Source organism: Mesoplodon bidens (assembly GCF_964165515.1).
Source record: "Mesoplodon bidens genome assembly, chromosome: 12".
Taxonomy (NCBI): domain Eukaryota; kingdom Metazoa; phylum Chordata; class Mammalia; order Artiodactyla; family Ziphiidae; genus Mesoplodon; species Mesoplodon bidens.
The window spans coordinates 82,341,183-82,362,240 of record NC_138168.1 but is presented as its reverse complement, the minus strand read 5'-3'; the positions used below and the strand labels follow the sequence as shown (position 1 = coordinate 82,362,240).

Here is a 21,058-nt window from a genome sequence, read left to right as displayed (position 1 = left end):
GTGCTCCTATGTTGGGTTCATAAATATTTACAATTGTTATATCTTCTTCTTGGATCGATCCCTTGATCATTATGTAGTGTCCTTCTTTTTCTCTTCTAATAGTCTTTATTTTAAAGTCTATTTTGTCTGATATGAGAATTGCTACTCCAGCTTTCTTTTGGTTTCCATTTGCATGGAATATCTTTTTCCATCCCCTCACTTTCAGTCTGTATGTGTCTCTAGGTCTGAAGTGGGTGTCTTGTACACAGCTTATTTATGGGTCTTGTTTTTGTATCCATTCAGCCAGTCTGTGTCTTTTGGTGGGAGCATTTAATCCATTTACATTTAAGGTAATTATCAATATGTATGTTCCTATTCCCATCTTCTTAATTGTTTTGGGTTTGTTATTATAGGTCTTTTCCTTCTGTTGTGTTTCTTGCTTAGAGAAGATCCTTTAGCATTTGTTGTAAAGCTGGTTTGGTGGTGCTGAACTCTCTCAGCTTTTGCTTATCTGTAAAGGTTTTAATTTCTCCATCAAATCTGAATGAGATCCTTGCTGGGTAGAGTAATCTTGGTTGTATGTTTTTCTCCTTCATCACTTTAAATATGTCCTGCCGGTCCCTTCTGGCTTGCAGAGTTTCTGCTGAAAGATCAGCTGTTATCCTTATGGGGATTCCCTTGTGTGTTATTTGTTGTTTTTCCCTTGCTGCTTTTAATATGTTTTCTTTGTATTTAATTTTTGACAGTTTGATTAATATGTGTCTTGGCGTGTTTCTCCTTGGATTTATCCTGTATGGGACTCTCTGTGCTTCCTGGACTTGATTAACTATTTCCTTTCCCATATTAGGGAAGTTTTCAACTATAATCTCTTCAAATATTTTCTCAGTCCCTTTCTTTTTCTCTTCTTCTTCTGGAACCCCTATAATTCGAATGTTGGTGCGTTTAATGTTGTCCCAGAGGTCTCTGAGACTGTCCTCAGTTCTTTTCATTCTTTTTTCTTTATTCTGCTCTGCAGTAGTTATTTCCACTGTTTTATCTTCCACGTCACTTATCCGTTCTTCTGCCTCAGTTATTCTGCTATTGATCCCTTCTAGAGTATTTTTAATTTCATTTATTGTGTTGTTCATCTTTGCTTGTTTCATCTTTAGTTCTTCTAGGTCCTTGTTAAATGTTTCTTGCACTTTCTCTGTTCTATTTCCAAGATTTTGGATCATCTTTACTATCATTACTCTGAATTCTTTTTCAGGTAGACTGCCTGTTTCCTCTTCATTTGTTAGGTCTTGTGGGTTTTTATCTTGCTCCTTCACCTGCTGTGTGTTTTTCTGTCTTCTCATTTTGCTTATGTTACTGTGTTTGGGGTCTCCTTTTTGCAGGCTGCAGGTTTGTAGTTCCCGTTGTTTTTGGTGTCTGTCCCCAGTGGCTAAGGTTGGTTCAGTGGGTTGTGTAGGCTTCCTGGTGGAGGGGACTAGTCCCTGTGTTCTAGTGGATGAGGCTGGATCTTGTCTTTCTGGTGGGCATGTCCACATCTGGTGGTGTGTTTTGGGGTGTCTGTGGACTTATTATGATTTTAGGCAGCCTCTCTGCTAATGGGTGGGGTTGTGTTCCTGTCTTGCTAGTTGTTTGGCATAGCGTGTCCAGCACTGTAGCTTGCTGGTCGTTGAGTGAAGCTGGGTGTTGGTGTTGAGATGGAGATCTCTGGGAGATTTTCGCCATTTGATATTATGTGGAGCTGGGAGGTCCCTTGTGGACCAGTGTCCTGAAGTTGGCTGTCCTATCTCAGAGGCACAGCACTGACTCCTGGCTGCAGCATCAAGGGCCTTTCATCCACACGGCTCAGAATAAAAGGGAGAAATAGTAGAAAGAAAGAAAGAAAGGGAGGGAGGGAAAGAGAGAGAGGGAGGGAGGGAGGGAGGGAAGGAGGGAGAGAGAATAAAAGAAAATAAAGTAAGGTAAAATAAAATAGTTATTAAAATAAAAAATAATTAAGAAAAAAATTTATAAAAAAACGGACGGATAGAACTCTAGGACAAATGGTGAAAGCAAAGCTATACAGACAAAATCTCACACAGAAGCACACACATACACACTCACAAAAAGAGGAAAAGGGGAAAAAATCATAAATCTTGCTCTCAAAGTCTACCTCCTCAATTTGGGATGATTCGTTGTCTATTCAGATATTCCACAGGTGCAGGGTACATCAACTTGATTGTCGAGATTTCATCCGCTGCTTCTGAGGCTGCTGGGAGTGATTTCCCTTTCTCTGTTCGCACAGCTCCTGGGGTTCAGCTTTGGATTTGGCCCCGCCTCTGCGTGTAGGTCGCCAGAGGGCGTCTGATCTTCGCTCAGACAGGACGGGCTTAAAGGAGCCGCTGATTCGGGGGCTCTGGCTCACTCAGGCCGGGGGGAGGGAGGGGCACGGAGGCGGGGCGAGCCTGCGCCGGCAGAGGCCGGCGTGACATTGCACCAGCCTGAGGCGTGCCTTGCGTTCTCCCGGGGAAGTTGTCCCTGGATCCCGGGACCCTGGCAGTGGCGGGCTTCACAGGCTCCCGGAAGGGTGGTGTGGACAGTGACCTGTGCTCGCACACAGGCTTCTTGGTGGCGGCAGCAGCAGCCTTAGCGTCTCATGCCCATCTCTGGGCTCCGCGCTTTCAGTCGTGACTCGCGCCCGTCTCTGGAGCTCCTTTAAGCAGCGCTCTTAATCCCCTCTCCTCGCGCACCAGAAAAGTCTCTTGCCTCTTCGGCAGGTCCAGACCTTTTCCCGGACTCCCTCCCGGCCAGGCGTGGTGCACTAACCCCTTCAGGCTGTGTTCACGCAGCCAACCCCAGTCCTCTCCCTGGGATCTGACCTCCAAAGCCCGAGCCTCAGCTCTCAGCCCCCGCCCGCCCCGGCCGCCGAGCAGACAAGCCTCTCGGGCTGGTGAGTGCTGGTCGGCACCGATCCTCTGTGCGGGAATCTCTCCACTTTGCCCTCCGCACCCCTGTGGCTGCGCTTTCCTCTGCGGCCCCGAAGCTTCCCTCCTCCGCCACCCGCAGTTTCTGCCCGCGAAGGGGCTCCTAGTGTGTGGAAACCTTTCCTCCTTCACGGCTCCCTCCCACTGGTGCAGGTCCCGTCCCTATCCTTTTGTCTCTGTTTATTCTTTTTGCTTTTGCCCTACCCAGGTACGTGGAGACTTTCTTGACTTTTGGGAGGTCTGAGGTCTTCTGCCAGCGTTCAGTAGGTGTCCTGTAGGAGTCGTTCCACATGTAGATGTATTTCTGATGTATTTGTGGGGAGGAAGGTGATCTCCGCATTTAACTCTTCCACCATCTTCCCCCTTTCTCAACACCCAAGTTTTGTATTGGATTGGCCAAAAAGTTCGTTCGGGCTTTTGCGTAGCATCTTACGGTTGTAAAATTGTAAACATCCAACCGACTATGTCCCAGCTGCTGATGTGACATCACTGATAGACATCTCAGACCTATCAGGGACAGAACTGAGCTCTTGACTGTCCCCACACCAGTTCTCCCCAGTTTCGCAGTGTCCATTAACGGCAAACTCATCCTGCCATTTGGTGGACCCTGGATCTTACACAACATCCTTGACTCCATACCCAAGAGCCATTCAATCAACAAATCCTTTTGTTTCTAAACTTCAGAATAAATCAAGTATCCTACCATCTGAGCCCCTCTACTGCTTACTCTGGCTGAAGACCTCTAAAATGTAAACGGCACAAGGGCAGGATTTCTGTCTTGTTAATTGCCAATTCTCCTGTGCCAGGAATGGTGCCTGGCTTATTGTAGACGTATGATAAATATTTGTTGAATGAATTCAGAAGCTGCTTTTGAGTATATAAAATAACAGTAATCCTTTACCTGATTAAAAGTATAATTTTGTCCTTTTTTAAGAGACTGTCATTTTAAGTAATTTTGCAACTCTTTAGTTTTATAATCTTGATGTAATATTAATATCTACCATTTATAAACTGCTTCCTGGATGCTAAGTACTGCTGAGGTATTTAATTCTTAAAACAAGCCTCTGAGATAACAGAAATCCTAATTTTACAGGTGAGAAAACTAAGCTCCAGAGAAGTTAAATAACTTGACTAAGGTCCATAATATGAGTAAGTAGCAGGAATGTGGGATTCAGGCCCAGAATATTGTGATTTTTGAAACCCTTATACACTCATAGCCCTGCCCTGCCCCCATTTAGAACAGAATGTGTTTTTAAGTCTCATTATAATGAGTCGTTCCTTTCAGTGGTAGTCTGGAGTAAGCTGTGGAAACAAATGAACTCTGACATCTCTGCAGCTTTACATATAAACATTTGCTTCTCACTCATGCCAAGTTCATGAGTGATTGCAGAGTAGCTGGCCGGTGACTCAGCAGTCCCATCTGTTTTCTTTAAAATGTTTTTATTAATCTGTTTTTAAGAAAAAATTACATGTGATTCCCTTAGTGTGTTTTTCTTAGCGATGATACTCTGGATAGTCAAGACAAGCTTTTCTTTTTCTTCTCAAAGAATCGGTAGTTTGACTGAATATTTGAGAAGTAATAACAATACCAAACCTTTGTGGGAAGTAGTTCTCCAGACCTGCGTCTCTCACCCCTGCCCACACGTGAGCATCACCTAGCTTTAGAAAAGCCCTGAGGCCCAGGCCCCTCCCAGTGGCTCTTAATTCAGTTGTCAGGGATGATGCCCAGTCATTGTGTGTTTAAAATGCCACCCACTTAATTCCAATGAAAAGTTAAGGTTCTGATTTTAAAAAAACAGCAGCGTCTTTTCTCATTTGCTTTTTCTCTTCAACCTTGAAAATAATTAAAGTTCAGAGTAAGATTAAGATAGTTACCTGTTCCAGCCCCACAAATTTAAAGTGATTGACTTAATCTTAAAATCATGTTTTTCTTCCGACTCAGTCGTGGGAAATTAACAGTATCGGCTATGAGCACAATCAGTGCATTATTTCCTCCATCTTTATGGTTATTTTAGTTTTAAAATAATGCTTTAGGCTGCCCGAAGGCTTTATCTTTTAGAGTTGGTAGTTTGTAGACTAGTTGATGATAGTGAGGACCGTGTTAAAAATGAAGATGACTATTCTCTGGTTGCTGTGTGTTCCCAAATGTCTAAAGGGGCCATCCTGGCTCCGATGGCTCTGTGCAAGTCGTGTATGTTTCTGCTTGTAGGTTGCACTGCCATTTGCTCTATTGTTTATTTGTTTTGACAACATTTTGTTGCTCCTTTTTATGTCTTCATGTGAAAGGATCTTGAGGATTTGTTTTCTATGTCTTTATCACGTTATTTTAGAATATTAAGACCGTCTTAGATTTTGTGGTGACACTTGGCAGATCAGCCTAGTTTTTCAACCTCGTAAATAATGTAAGTATGTATTTGCTGTGGCCTCACCATTGCATTCTCTTTGTACAATTATTTTGAAGAGCAGGACTTTTTAAAAAAACGTCCTCACTTATTGGTAATATCTCAGATAGTGGGGCTGAACACCCCTCGTCTAGGCCTGGCTCTCAGCTCACCAGTCTCTCCTCCTCTTCCCTTCTTCCTCTTTGTCTTCCTTCCCTGTGACTCTCTCTCTCTGCCCACTGGGTCTCCTACATTTCAGCCCCTGCCCACACTCTAGGGTCCTGGGTGGGTTCATGTGGACTTTGTGATGTTGCCAAATTAGAGAGCTTGCATCAGTTTTAATCATTTCTCTTATATATTTTTATATCTTCGGTTACATACATAGGAGGTCCCCCAAACCTCTATGAGTTAAACTAGTAAAATCAGCATGTAAAGGAGGACATCCAGTAGCTATGGCATTCATCTTTAAAAAGACAGTGTCTTTCAAGTCAGAAACAGGAAGAGCAGGACAACATGAACACATTTAAAGAATAGCTGTGCAAATGGAGAGCTGGCCTGGGTACTGAGATCACACGGCCTAGGAGCATCTGCTACCCCGTACCTTGTGCCAGTGAGTGGCCAGTGACCACTGCAGCATCGTCTGTATGAGTTTGTTCCCATTCCGTGCCTCTGCACAACCCTCTCAGCATAACAGAGCTTGTTAGGTGGTTTTTATAGGAAGGGGATGTACTGACTAGTCAACTTGAGTGTCTCTTTGGCAGTTAGGACTCATTATGAATGAATGTATTTGCATCCATATTTGTTTATCAATCTTTTCATAATAGTAATATTTACAGCGGCAGCAATTGAGTACCTTGTGAGTTTGCTTAGACTGAAACCATCCCCGAGGAGTTTCCCTGTGCTGTGGATGAGAAACCGGAGGTCCCGCCCTCGCTCTCGCCCCCTGGGCTGCTACAGCACGGCTCCTCCCCTGGCAGGGACCTCCTCCACCCGCACAGAGTGGGGCACAGTCCTGGCAGTTAACACAGGCGCCTCCAGGTGCCGCCCTTTCACAGACACCGAAGTCATGGTTTGTGGGAAAGGTCCTGGTTTCAGAAAGGTGTTTTCCCTGTGCTCATTCGGGAACTGCAGGCTAAGATAACAGAAAATCCTAATCCAGCGTTTGTGAGTTCTTGTCTCTCTTGTACTTTGTTTAGAATTAAGTGTTCACATCCCTGAAATTTTCTCCTTTCTTGGGACCAAGAGACGTTCATTCATCTTGTTGTTGTTGCTAGTAGGCATAATTTACATACATACCTGTATTTACATATACAGTATTCGCAGTAAACAGCTCTCTCCACCCACCCCCCACCCTGGGCACCTCTTAGGCTTATTTCTCATCGCGCTGTCAGCTGACCCTGTCATTCTCTTACATGCTTGTGCTCTGAGAGGAAACCCTGACAGTTTAAAATCTGTTCTTTCTGTATGATTCCAAGGAGGAAAAGAGAAAAACCATTCAGACATCTGTGGGAGACCAAAGGTGTGGTGGAACATCTGCAGAAATTAATACTGTTTCAATAACAAACACAAATTGCAAACTTTAAAGAAAGAACTATAGGTCCTAACCGTCAGTCTTCGTGGAATACCTTGGTTTGGAATACCTGGAATGTTGTTGGAGTGTTTTGTTTTGCGTTGTAAGGTTTTACGGCGGAAATTCTGTCCTTAAATTGGGCTTGGGACGAGAATTATGGGCAGAATAAAACAGTTCTAGGAAATGTGATCTACATGTTTGTAAATATTTTGTTTTTCTACAAGATGCATAATTATAATAGCATAGGCAGCAGTGACTTGCGACTGCTCCCCTTATTGGGGGGAAGTTGTAACTGCAGGGCCCATGACATTCTAATGGAGACTGTCCTTAGCTCAGCATAGGACCCTGAGGAGTAACTAGACATTGGTGGGTGGAGGGACCAAGCATCCCCCAGCGTGCTCAGCTTACTCTCATCTCCCCTGACACTGAATGTGACTCTCCCAAACTCCTGACCCCGTGTTCTATCAGGTGGTGCTGGCCACCTCAGAATCGCTGGACCCTTCCCACTCCCATCTGCACAGGTCTGTCTGAGACAAGTACCACCTGGAACTGTGAAGCCTTCTTGTGTTGTTCTTGGAGTCTTTCTGATTATTCCCTGGAGTCATTCTTTGTTCTCATCATTCCTTCTACGGTCTCCCAGTTATGGTTAGATCTTGGCTAAGTAAACTGTAACTTCCTAGTCGTTTTTCCTCTCCACTGGCTTATCCTTTAATGGTCTCGAACACCATGGGAGCTGTTGAAGACCCTTTCTTAGGTAATGGCCAGTATTGTTTCTGTACCTTTTCATACGGTAGTTACTGAGCTCTTTGGCATATTATGATCATTTCAAAGTCAGAAACTGGGCTGTACAGTCTTTGGTGTTCCCTGTACCATGTTGATTCAAGGTCTGAGTTAGCAATATCTAATATTTAAGATTTAATAGCTTCTTACCCAGTTCTCTTACGAGTCCACAGTGCTGCTCTGAGCTCATAACCAGTCATGTCCTAGACATCCTGGCCTGGGAAATGGGACATCCGCCTCCAGCCTGCCTGTAGCCAAGGCTGCTCATGTTGAGAAGCATAACCTTAGCTTTGTGCAGCATTGACCTTATAGTGGATTGGAGAGGCAAATACTTAAAGTCGCTATAAATCCTCTAATTTGAAATTTTAGTAGGTCATTTTGGTATACTGATAGGCTGAGTTTGGAGAGGGGCTGGCAACATTTAAACTAGCATTTTTAAGTGCATCTAGTGCCTAGGTACTGATCTTTTTTTTGTAATCAAACCTTTACTGGACTTAAAACTCAAGGAAAAATAATAGTTGTAATTTTAAATAAGCATTCGTTTATGAATAAAAAGCATTTTTGTATTTTACCATAGTTACTGAGCAGCTTTCCTGTGGTTCTAGAGAAAATGGGCTCTGTCATACAGAGTAACTCTGAGAAGTGTGTTTGGAGGCGGGGGGTAGAAGAGAGGGTGGTACAGGTTTCCCAGAGAAGCAGGACATGTTACAGGAAGAGCCTTTTTGACGCCGAGTTTTATGTGGTCCTCCACTAAATAGTAACTATTTGATTGTGAGTGGAAATTTTCTTTTATCCGAAAGACACTATTAGCCAACTTAACTGGGTATCAAAATTATAATCAAACTTTAGAAGTCTACTGCTACAGTGTACACGGGGTGCTGCTGTATTTATACGGGGTTTTAAAACTTTATTTAAATAAAAACATTAGACGTTGCCTGTATTTGCAAACATCATCTCAAAGGAATAAAATCAGGCAAATAAAGATGAGGCCAAAATTTTAAATCCAAAGAATCTGGAAGTGGCAGTTTCTGTACTAGAAGGAGAATGCATCTATCCCTGTTTTTGTGCCTTTGGTCTTAATACTATTCAAACATTAGAGTTTTGATAATATTTCATGGGTTTAGGGTTGAGTAGGGTTTAATTTTATCTCATAATTTACTAAAAGATTATTTTCTCTGGAGACTGGCGGGCTTCTCACTGTGGAAGAATCCTGTCAGAACTGACTAACTTGGAAGGATTGGATTGAAAGGGTTGAAGGACCTGAGTCATAGAGGGCTGGCGGAGCGAGAGGTGGGACAGGAATGCCAGTGAGCGCACAGGATGGAAAGGGGCGGGGCAAAGTCAAGAGAACGGTCTAGAACAGCTGAGTTCACGTCTGTCTGTTTTTCCTTCCCCAGAAGTGCTCTCACATGAAGCACCTTTCATCCCTCCCTAGAGGGGTGCTCCTGTCCACTTAACCCCGAGTCACCTCCCCAGCCCCATGTGCTCTCCAGGGACTCTCCTCTTTGTACTGACCACAGACCTCTCTGGGACCCCTGGACCCTGTTCCATGGTGTTTTTGTGATGGTCTAAGGAAAGTCCCGGCCTTTTAACCAAAACACTTACTTTCCCACAGGAATTATTTGTTAGTGAACTTGGAGAAACACATAGAACACAATCTGAAAAACTATTAAAATTTAATAAGAACATTGAGATGATCACTCTCTGCAGTGGAATAACAGCTCTTCCACCAAAGGTGTATAATCGTCACTAAAATAGTCTGAAGGCTGAGGGACATTTTGGGGAGCATTTTCAGGCGGAAAGTCCTCTCCGATGGCAGTTTTCACTCGACTGCTTAGAACACTCCCAGCGTTTGCCAGCCTCAGTGACTGACGATGGGGAGGAGGTCTGGTGGGGCCACTCGTGGTGAGGCGGCTCAGACCCCGCAAGAGAAACGCCACTCACACCGCTGGAAGCCCGTCCCGGTTGGCCGTCTCTGGTCCGTCTCGTCCACACAATCTCACGTCATACGCCAGTATTTTCCCTCCAACCTAAAAACAAAAACAAAACAAAAACTTCCCCATCCTCATATATTACAGGCCCATTTTAAGGAGTTTTGTAGCCACAAGGATCTTTAGGAGCGTGTCCTCCCAAGAGAACACGATAACCCCTATGGAATTTGAAAATACAGAATTCCTTCTGAAAAGCAGTGGTACAACCCGCACTTCATAAATTGCTGTACTTGCTTAGCCTTTGTAGAGTCTGTGTGATGTTCTGAGTAGTAAGTTTAGCAATAATCCCTTAGCGACCAAAGCTTTTGTAAATTATGAATACACTTCCCATTTCCTAGACCATGGTCTCTGTCAGGCTTTCGTGTGGGCGATAACTGCTTTGACTCCATTTCTCCGTTAGTCTTTACTTTCAGTAATTTTCTATTGTTATTTTGAATATATCCTTGTGAATCACCTTGAGTCCATTTTTAGAATAGGGCAGCGTATAAACCTCTTACCAGATATGCCTGAAAAGTTTTATTTTCTGATGAAGAATTTCAGCCACCGGCTAGCAGCTTGACACTTAAACAGTAATATTTTTGGTGGTTTCCATTCTATTTGGATCCTGCCTGTGCCTCTTGGGGCATTTAAAGTCGCTACCAGAAAGTTACGTGGCCGTGCAGACAAGGAGTATGAATTCAGTCCAGCTGATTAATCAGTGCCTCTGACACTCTGGGGAGTTTAGCGCTGAGTGGTCCCTGGGGGCCCATCTGCCGTGTCTCTCTGGTTTGAAGTCCAGCCTTATAGTCAGAACTGCGGCTGCAGCTTATTCTCTACTCATTCAAAAGCTAAATAAAATACTCTAATGTTATCTGTTATCTGCCTACTGACTTTAATGATTATTTGGATCTTAGAAGGCCACTGTAAAACTGCATTCTAAAATTAAGTGACTGTCAAGCACAGGCCTAGTGGATGTCATTATAGAACAGATGCAACCAACTGTGAGTTCTCTGCGGCAGCTCAGATGCAAGCATAGCATCTTACACGCCTGGAGAAAAGGAAACTGACGTCCACGTAAAGGGCTGTTCGTGAATACCATGCTCTTGATGACCTGTCCTCCTGTGTTCTACAAAGATGAATCGTTTAATATATTACACCAGGCAGTAAAATATTTGTTTTCTGACCATGAAGGTGGACTCGGGGGTGGTGCATTTCACCCCCCTGACCCGGCCCAGGATAGAGCAGCCGTTCAGGCTGGTGGAGAAAGTTGTTCAGAATGCCTTTCAGTTCCGAAGGAAATACTGCCATCGAGGGCTTGGGTAAGAACGCTTTCTTTTCCTTTTCAGTAGCACTCCTTACAAACTCCTCAGTCACCTTCAAAGATCAAGGACTTTTTTTTTATGATCGTTCAACCTGCCTGTAAATATTACTCTTAGTTCAGATCCTGTGATGAACAAACCTTGATGGCCACTGAGGAGGAAGCAAAATGTTGATTTAACCTCAGATGCCACCGAGAGGTTCTGTTTGGTTTGATCGTGAGTACAAACTAAAACTGACATCGCACAGTTTATAGTGAGCCTGTACCGGGGAGGTCATGACCCCTCACTCAGGACTCAGACCGTCTGAACTGTTTTCAGTCTCGACACTTCTGGCACTAAATGTGTGGTATTTTCCCCAACACCGACAAACTCCCTAACTCTCCAGACAGCACCTGGGCGTCCTACAACTTAATTCTGGTCCTGTCACTCACTACCTGGTGTTAGCGCAGCCCCTCAGCTTATGGGCCCAGTGCCGCAAGGCTGTCCCCACTTCAGTCGCCAGTCGCAGGTTCCAGGTTGCCACTTGTATTTATAGCCATAAATCGGCAATTTCCACGATCCCGTTCATCTTCAGGTTCAGTAATTTGCTAGAATGGCTCACAGAACTCACTGTCATGTATCAATTTTAAAGGCTGTATCTCAGGAACTACCAAATGGAAGAGAGGCACAGGGCATCATATGGGGAGCAGGGTGCACAGCGCTTCCATGCCCTCTCAAGGTTTCTCACCCTCCCAGCCCCTCAGTGTGTTCACCAACCCCAAAGCTCTCCGAACCCCATCGTTTGGGGGTTTTATGGAAGCTCCATTACCTAAGCAGCATTGATTAAATCATTGGCCTTTGGCGATGGAGCTCAGTTTTCCAGGAGTGGAGCTGAGAGAGGTCCATCCTTCAGTCACGTGGTTGGTTCCTCCTGCCACTGTTCCCCGTCCTGAAGCTTTCCAGGGGCCACCAGGAGTTGCCGCATTAGCACAGAGCCCAGGTGTGGTTGAAAGGGGCTTGTTACGAGTAAAAAAAGATGCTCCTGTCACCCCTGTCACTGAGGAAATGCCAAAGATTTTAGAAGCTCTGTCTGAAGAACCTGGGACAAAGACCAAGTATATATTTCCTACCATCACACGAGCTAGTGGGTTTTAAATGCTTTCTTTCCATCCAGTTGTTATATCTCTTGAAGCTTTTAAAGATGTACTTAGAAGAAGGAAGCAAATATAACTTCTGAGTAGCCAAGACAGTGTCTCGAAGTATCCACACGTTTCCATTCAGCGGCGGCTCCTGTGTTCTGCCGTGGGCGCTGCTCTGGCCAGGCCCTGAGGTACGTCCGGAAGCCCAGACAGAGAAGGCGGCCTAAGAGTCTGCAGCCTGATGGCCCTGAAGTCACTGCAGCAACGTGTTACGTCCGGTGACAGCCTAGAAAGTGGGTAATTAGGCCCAACTGTAGTCTGTGTACGAAGGCAGGAAAGTGTATGTGTATTTTAAAAAGATTTTCATCTAATATAGTCAACTTTAGCTGTTTAAAGAGGTTCAGCTTTAGTGGCCTGTACTTCTTATTTTCTAAGAATAGCTCCTTTTCAGTTCTCTCATTCGTGAAGGGTCCCTTTAGCACATGAAACTACTTTAGGCACAGCTAGACAGCTGCATCCTGAATCCATTGGAATCCACAAAGCACGCTCTTGAGGATGTGAGAGGGCTGATGGAAGAAACCTCACCCTGCCATTTGGTGGCTGTAGTTAGTCCAGCGTTCATACTTCAGCAGAGTTTCTGCTTCTCTAGTTGGGGACAGGGGTGCCACTGGTTTGTTCCTCGTGCTAATTAGAATGAAGGCACCCCCTGATACGCTGCAGCACCCCACCCGGCCCCTGCCAGGATATACGACTTGGCAAGTAAAACACAAGCTGGCTTTCACACACGGTGTGACATGTACGGTTGTACATGATGGCCCTGATTCATGGAGGGAAAAAATTACAGAAAGTACATCCTACTTGTAGAAATCCTGGAATTGGCCTGAGCCCGGAGTTGGCCCTAGTGTTTCCAAGACAACCCCCCAGCTAAGTGATGGGCCCCCTTTACTTCACATGCACAGTCCCCTATGCAGATACGGACCAAATCCTGTGACCCACTTTGACCTTTTGGAGTCCTTCAGTCACACCACACCACGAATCAGTCCCAGATCATAGTTAGAAACTATGGTCAGACCCCTGCTTGCCATGAAAGTGAACTCAGCGATGTCAGTCAGCTCACCCTGAGAATGTAGGGACACGCGGCTCCTGCTTGTGAGGACCACCGGCCTGTGAGAAGAAGTCAGTCTCCTCGCCACGATGCCTTCCGAGCCCTCTGAGACTTGAGAGAAGAAAATAAAATCCAGGTGTAGCTTTGCAATATTTCAGTCAGTCAGTCACTTGTACTATTCATTTTAAAACAATGATCTGATTTAGACAAAATTTAAAATGTATACTTTGAATCAATTTTAAAGATGCTTCAAATATCTTAAAGAGGAAAATAACTTTACATTTTCACATGAACTGTTTTCTAACTTTGCAAAGAAAGGTCATTCTTTTGGGATGAAGAGATCCAAAGGCTGGTAAGTTCAAGTTATAGAGAATCAAAAGTGCACCAAAAATAATACGCAATTTTTATATTAAAATGTGAGGCACAGCAAACGTATGTTTCTTTAAGAATGCAACTGAGCATATGATAAAATTTACCTTCAAGATACATGTATTGATTGAGCTTTAGAAACTCTTTTCTCATGTGGACACACTGTGCAGGTCCGATTAGCTCTGCCTTCAGTGGTGGTTCGTACCTGTTGCCTGGTGGTGTAAGCAGAGTCCTCCTCCACTGGCTTGGGGTCCCGCAGGGCTCTAGGGAGTGGAAGAAGAGCCTCTGCAAAGTTGTCAGTTGTCAGAACCATGCCGGTTTCAAATGAGGGTAGAAGGAAGCATGATGATTGGCAGAATTTAAGTAAAATTCTGACATTTTTCTCATCCTTTCAGAATGTTATTCCCTGAAGCTCGGCGATTAGAAAGCACTGGGAAACTGTTACAGTCGGCAGACGTGGACCCTACTCTTCGACCCACCCAGCTCTCTGTCTTACATTTTAAGAGCCTCTGTGATGCATACCGAAAAATGTGTGATGAAGACCCACACCTCTTTGCTTACAATTTCAGAGAAGAACTCAAGCAAAAATCAGAAAAAAGGGGATGACAAGGAGAGTTACAGACTGTAGCTGCTACTTCAGGGGCTGGCAGCCGACTGGATGTCGATTTTCACAGTGTTGAACTTCTCATATGTGTGCTCCCCAGGTGTGACTTATTCCCCTTTTACAGCTTGGTAAAGAGAATAAATATCATCAAATAAGGTACAGTACAAGCTTTCTTTTAATATATATACTGCATAGATATGACATGTTTAGTATAAACAGCATCTATTACAACCTTACAAAAATGAAATATCTGCACATTGTACCCCCTAACCCACATTAGAATAATTTAAATATGCTTTAAATAAAGCAGAACCTAATAGCTCAAAGAAAATGCCCAGAGGATTGGAAAAAAATGACCTTTTAAAAGCTATTAATCACAATTTCCCCACCCTTTTCCACATAAATTAATTAGAACGCAGTTTCATTTTAAGGATTCTAAGTCATTTTGATACCTGCTCAAAAGGGATATAAACTAAGTAATTTACAAATTCTGACCAGTTTCATCTAGTTTTCTGATCCACAATAAATTAAAATAACTTAAATCTTTACAACTATTTGTGGGAAAATGTGTACTGCAAAAACCCAATAATGAATAGTTTTTCTGCAATTTCCATTTTACCCCCAGTTTAAAAGTGAAACCAGCAACTTAACCCAGATCTGGCTTGACCTGTATTATGCCTTTCCATGGCTCTCTGTTTCATAAAAACACTCCTCGTTGACCACCGACGTTAAGCTTTGGACGCTGAATTCTCGCTCGAGAACAGAGCTGAGATCAAGGTTGGCGTTTTCCGATGGACTGTCCAGGGACTGGTGACGCATCTGTGCCTTCAGCAGAGTTCCCCTGTCCCTCTTGGTGCTGTTGGCTTTGCGTTTGATGGCGCAGAAGTGCCCCCGGACCAGCTTGGGCCGCCCGTCCTTGCCGGGCGGCTGTTCAGCTGGCCGAGCGTCCGGGCCCTCCGAGATCCTCAGTCTCTGGAACTGGAGCTCGATGTCTTTGGTGGGGCTGCCTTGCTTCCCAGTCTGGTGGTAGTCATCCTCCTCGTCGTCGTCGCTTAGAATGTCACTCTCTTTGATGAGACTGTCGGAGAAGTCGGCCAGGCCCCCGTGGGGGTGTTTCTGGGCGTCCTGTGTGCTCCCGGCCGGGGGGCAGCCGCTGCTCTGGGTGCCACTGCTCAGGCTGCCCTCATCCGAGTCCAGCGAGCTGCCCTTGCCTGGCTCCCCGGGCCACTCGCTGCTAGAGGAATTCTTAAGGACTTTTAAGGACCTGGATGAAGCTGCAGTGAGAAAAGCACATTTTCCCTTATGATACAGGAACCGATTCCACAATGCGTTAACTTTTGCCTTGTAGGTTATCAGATTTAACATCTTAATTAAAATTTTATCACCTCACTTCAATCCTGAGACTATCCTGGGACTTGGGCAAAAAAAAAAAAAAAATGTAGATACTGCAAATATGGACATTTTTTATTTATCTTTGTTTGAAATTTTAAGTTGGAATTTGGCATTTTTAGAGGACCAATTAATTACCAGAGCTTAATTACTGAGAACAATAAGCTATAAGCTATCATAAGGGCTAGGATTCTTATTACTAATGAATAAATTTAAAAGTTAGTTTTACAGCTCATTAATGAATAAATTAGCTCTTGCTAATCAGTAAATTTAAAAGTTAGTTGCTAATAAAATCTAGGTTCCTTTCTTTCACTAAAGTACTTTATAGTTTGAGAACTAAGATTACACTATATTTCTCTGCCCACCTTCTCACCTGTTTATTTCCCTTGCCGCTCAATTAAAAGTACAAAAGTGCTTTTCCTCTCTCATGAGAACTGCCTCTGCTGGAATTTCTAGCCAACTTTGAGATTTAATATGAATATTGAATCGTGTGTGTGTATAATTCCTTTCTCTTGGGTAGAAGGGAAAGGGGGAGCTCAGTTGTGTTTCTGCAGACAACAATGTAGTTTTGATGGCTGTAGCTTATTTTGCCAGTAGAGGAAAAAATAGAAAATATATGGTAAATTTGAGGTCAGACTGTGACCAAAAAGAAGAGATACATTTTGTAAGACTAAAAACTAGATCAGTGATATTAACAAAATAGTTAACATAGAAAGAAGGTTCTAAAAACTTAAGCTGAAATTTTAAAAACGGGCAAAAAGTTGAAGAACAGCATGATTTGGAATGTTTACCTGTGGACTTACTAAGAATGAGTATTAGCAAGCATTAGGTTTCTTGAGCTTAATTCACTGAGTATTGCCCTTCTAGAGGCCTCGCACTGGGGATGTGGCAGTGAGCAGAACAGAGTCCTCTGACTCCTGTACATCTCAGTGAAAGAAAGACAGAAGACGGTAAGTGTAGACTGTGTCAGCAGGTGAAAGACTAAGGATTTGGATTGGGGGTGCTTATGTTTTATAAAAGGAGGTGTGGGACCGAGCATGTTTAGGCTTCTTAAAAGGAAATAAGGGGCTTCCCTGGTGGCGCAGTGGTTGAGAGTCCGCCTGCCGATGCAGGGGACACGGGTTCGTGCCCCGGTCCGGGAAGATCCCACATGCCGCGGAGCGGCTGGGCCCGTGAGCCATGGCCGCTGGGCCTGTGCGTCCGGAGCCTGTGCTCCGCAACGGGAGAGGCCACAACAGTGAGAGGCCCACATACCGCAAAAAAAAAAAAAAAAAAAAAAAGGAAATAAAATTGCCGCTACATTCTCATGTCACCCTATGTATCCGGTGTCTGGATCCGGTGTCTGGTTTAGAGCTTACAAAGCTACTGCTGATAATTTACAAAGTGATGACTTGCTGCTCTATCCTGAAAGCATACATCCTTGCAGAGGAGCTCGTCCTGTTTTCCTGAATAAACCCAAGGCTAGCAGAGTTCTTACCTAATTTGGCTGAGACAGGAACGCGGTTCTTGAGGGGTACCAGGCGATCTTTACATGTTTTCTCCAGAGGTAATTCACACTTTATGTGACGCCTGAAGTTTTCCCTCAGAATAGATCGAATCACCTTGACAATGTTGGTTTTGCTTTCGTTGTCACTGGCGGGGAGAGAGAAGACATGTTGTAGTGTCTGCCGTCTCGTCCTGCTTCCGTTCCTCGTCTCCTGGCCCTCCCGTGGCACGTGACTGCTCTCAGCACAGACTGGCAGCGAGTCACCCAGCCTGTGTGTGCCTCGCTCTCTCGTCATTTACAAAAGGAGCGAGAACTGATCGTTTTTGAACTTCCTTCAAGCACTAAGATTTGGATGTATATTTAATCAATGTATATTATTCTCCTAGAGCCGCAGTTGCCAGTTTGGAGAGGGTGGGTGTGATCCTGAAGTCATCAAAATTTAGGAGGGCACTAAAAATAAACCCACCTTTAAGAGAACATAATTCTGTCTTATGCCCATTGGCTTTAATTTTTTGGAAGTAATACCTGCAGCACAACTGAAAGATGGTTTCTGGCCGTCCTTCTATTTCTGACTTTGTGTGGATCAGCTCCCATAAGGAATTATTTTCTGTCCCTGTGTAAAAAGAAACAAGGGGCCGCAACTTTGCCAAAGATGCTGTGGTAAAGGATACTTGAAGCTTAAACACCACAATTCAGTAACTTTTTAAAGAGTTAAATATTCACCGTCCTGACTCTCATCATTTTCTTCTGTGGCTCCTTCTATGTATGACTTTCACAAATAGTTACAACAAGTTAAGTATGTTTTAGTTACTTTGTACACTTCCTGCTGAGGTTTCCCATCCATCTTAGTGCTTTCGCCCTACCCTGGATTCCATCTCTCTGGGAAAGAGGTTAAATGGATCCCATTTTTCAACCCCATTCCTTAGAAGGAACAGTAGGATGTGCTCAGGCCCTTGAGGTGAAGGAGGCCAGCCCCAAACTCAGTCATGGTCCAGGAAACATGAGCACTTCCAACAAACACTGAACAGGGACCCAGAGTGTCACTGCGGGCCTCAGCCTGCTGGGCCTTTGCTTAACCAGAGGCGCTGTCACCAGAACAGGGTTATTCTGAAAGGATCTCTGAACATTTTCCACAGTGGAAGTTGTTTCTTTTTCACCTGTAATAAAGCTTAATCTTAAGAAATTTTCTGGTGTATCAAAATTTGTAAAAATTTAAATTTGTGGACCTTTGTTTCTTTAACAAATTTTAGAGATAGATATTATCGCTAAAGTTATTAAAATAATTAGAAATAGTAGATATTAGGATATTAGAAAAATGTTGAAAACTATCGACAGTGAAAATAAGGAAACGATAAAGAGAGGTATTTGGCAAAGAAAAGCCATCCGCTGGCATTTACTTTCTCCAAAATCTGTAAAGAAACATCACAACAATCTCTCTTGTCCTCATTCTCCTTGCCTATAAAATAAAATACCAAAAGTTATTCCCAGGTTCTTTCCTACTTTTTTATTCCACAGTTTAAAAATTCCCTTAAAATGTTTTTTCTGGCACTTGTACGACACACAACACTTACCTGCTGTATTCCCCAGTCTGACTTGAAGCGCGGATATGGGGATCAACCAGCGAAACTTAAACGGATCCAGGTCAGCAGTGTTGTGTGCCGGCCGGGAGTTTGACGGCTGCAACGTGAAAGCCCACCAAGAACAGCGTTAAAGCAAGCTCGCTCCCGCGGGCACGTGTGCACACGACAGAAGCTGTGAGCTCACCCTGGTGCAGACCTGCTGCCGTGTGGGGCTCAGGGTGCAAAAGGGAATCAGGTCGGGTGTGCTCCCAGCTCTCAGGGAGCTCCCAGACTGGGGACAGAGCAGAGTCATGTTTTGGGAAGCAGAAAGTTCTAGATCTTTAAGCAAAAATGACAAGCAAGCCTTCCATGACCCCATGTTACCTCTAAAAAAAAAAAAAACCCCAAATTACACAGGCTCAGGTGTATGGAGAAAACGTGGACCATTTTTAGGGATAGAAAAGCTGGTTTTCTCTGTAGGGCCCAGCATGGGTATTTGTCTACGTCTTCTTTTAAAACAGATGTCTTTGGTGGGGAGGATAAGAAACACCTTGAGTATCCGATTTAGTTAGTTACCTCCGGAAGAAGTCGCATCACTCAGTGAGGCCTTGATCCTTAGCAGGCTTCCCAGTTCAACAATAGGAAGATACAGGCATGAAAAGATAGCTTTAATTAAAATTAATTCATGTCTTACCAATTTCTTTTTCAGTTTGCAGTTTTCTTTATAAACCAATATGACGGCTCTCTTAAAAACTAAAGAAAGGAAAAGAGAAAGAAAAGTCTTTCATTATTTAATACAAACTCTCCCAAGGTTGAACTGTAGCTGAATATTTTAATAGAACAAAGCTCTACAAGATCCCACAATGCTGACATGAGTGAATAAGTGGTACTTCCTTCTGGTCATATTTGAATTATGCACAGGTACCTGCTAATTTAAGAGCCATTATCTGAAGGAGATCCTGGCATTTTGTTTTCTGAATTCCTGTTTTGTTTTATTGAAAGCTGAGGACATGTGTGTTCATCTCAGTGAGAATACGCAGTCTATACCCACTCTCCCAGCTGTCCGGGAGAATTAAGACATTCCGAAGTGCAGCAGACTACTAAGATAGCAGGTTTCAAAATAGCCTCGGGGAGATCTGTTCCCGTAACACGTGGTGAGATCCACTAAGCCAAGCAGCAGAAGGGAGGAGATCATGAGTATGTAGGGCAAGAGTTCTAAAGAGTTGGAAGCTGTCCATGTTAAGTCAAAGCCATTAGAGCAATGATTCTAAGTCCTTCTGGAAATCAGGACTTAGCTGGGTTTAGCAGGTTCTTCATTCTTGACAGCCTCTTTTAAGTTTACATTCTTTTGAATGGAGTACTGACCGAATACTGTGAGCTCGAGGTCCTTTCTGGCTTTTCCTAGAGACAGAAACGGATTCAACCAGGACACTGTAGAGTGCATCAGAAGCTCCCCCATTGAAAGTTCTGTGACCTAAATGGCAAAAACAGGAGATCAAGAAGACGTGGAAACCCTGGGGGGAGGCTGTCTCATATGAGAGAGGGATCACACATATATGATCACTGCTAAAACACAGGTGCATTCACTTTGATTTTTATGGTTCCTGTACACATGGGGCCTTAAATAGTGGCGGTTTTGAAAATATGAGCTAAGCATCAAACTGTTTGATTTGATAACATAAACCTGAAGGCATTTTGCTCCAATGCACACATTGTTTGTGGGTGAGACCTGCCTCCTGCCCTGTGGGATGGTATTTCTTCCACCCCAGTGTCAAGGTTCATCCCAAGTGCCTTTGATAACATTTCATCCAAGACCTAGTACACTCACCACCTCTAATCCCAAAAGTACACTAGGCCTGCTAATAAAAGAGGTACCAATGTTGAAACTGATTGTAATAAAAAAAACACTAAACTCCAGCTGTTTTCTGTTCTTGCCTTTTTCTACTTAAATTATATTGCTTCTTATATGTAGGCATTTTAAAGCTCAAAATTCTAAATTTAGTAATCCAGCCAGAGAAGAAAAGTAGAGAAATTGTGAAGTTCCACTTAAACTACTTTTATAAGTAAGGAGGTAGCACCGATATTTGAGGTTAGAAAAGAAAAAAACACAAAGGAAAAGCTCTTAATTCTTTCCACATGCTGACTGCCTCTGCCTTTATCCATCCTACCCCCGCCAGCCCCACCTCTCCATTTATGTTCTAGCCTCTGGGATCTGTCTTAACCTCACACTCCACGGGAAAGGAGGAAGAGGTACAGATACGAGCTCAGTGATATTTCTTCTTTTTTTAATACGATATTAACAGGACATAAGGTTATATTTTTAAACCAATGTAATCAATTTTACGTTACATTTATACCTAAGTTGTGAGGCTTGTTACAAGCATTAAGATCAAAAAGAAAATTTTAGGCATTTTCTCCTGCAGGAAATCCCTAACAGCATGACCTGGTCTGGAGGTGACCTCCAGACCCAGTGGTCAC

At 43.7% G+C, this 21,058-nt stretch overlaps 2 protein-coding genes across 4 annotated transcripts in view; one reads left to right on the top strand and one right to left on the bottom strand.

The window, feature by feature from the left end:
• Positions 1-14,301, top strand: part of TFB1M (transcription factor B1, mitochondrial) — a 68,881-nt gene extending 54,580 nt beyond the window's left edge. Inside the window, exons 6-7 of the mRNA XM_081251344.1 lie at positions 10,823-10,950; positions 13,938-14,301. Of these exons, the coding sequence (XP_081107470.1) occupies positions 10,823-10,950; positions 13,938-14,148 (339 nt within the window). The 3' untranslated portion in view covers positions 14,149-14,301. The remainder of the gene's footprint in view (positions 1-10,822; positions 10,951-13,937) is intronic.
• A 2-nt stretch (positions 14,302-14,303) lies between these two features.
• TIAM2 (TIAM Rac1 associated GEF 2) overlaps positions 14,304-21,058 on the bottom strand; it is a 236,226-nt gene continuing 229,471 nt past the window's right edge. For all 3 annotated transcript variants that reach the window (XM_081251340.1, XM_081251342.1, XM_081251341.1), the window contains 6 exons: positions 19,946-20,054; positions 19,275-19,333; positions 18,593-18,698; positions 17,547-17,634; positions 17,013-17,167; positions 14,304-15,420 (listed from right to left, as the gene is read on the bottom strand). In XM_081251340.1, coding sequence (XP_081107466.1) covers positions 14,819-15,420; positions 17,013-17,167; positions 17,547-17,634; positions 18,593-18,698; positions 19,275-19,333; positions 19,946-20,054 — 1,119 coding nt within the window. In that variant the 3' untranslated portion in view covers positions 14,304-14,818. The remainder of the gene's footprint in view (positions 15,421-17,012; positions 17,168-17,546; positions 17,635-18,592; positions 18,699-19,274; positions 19,334-19,945; positions 20,055-21,058) is intronic.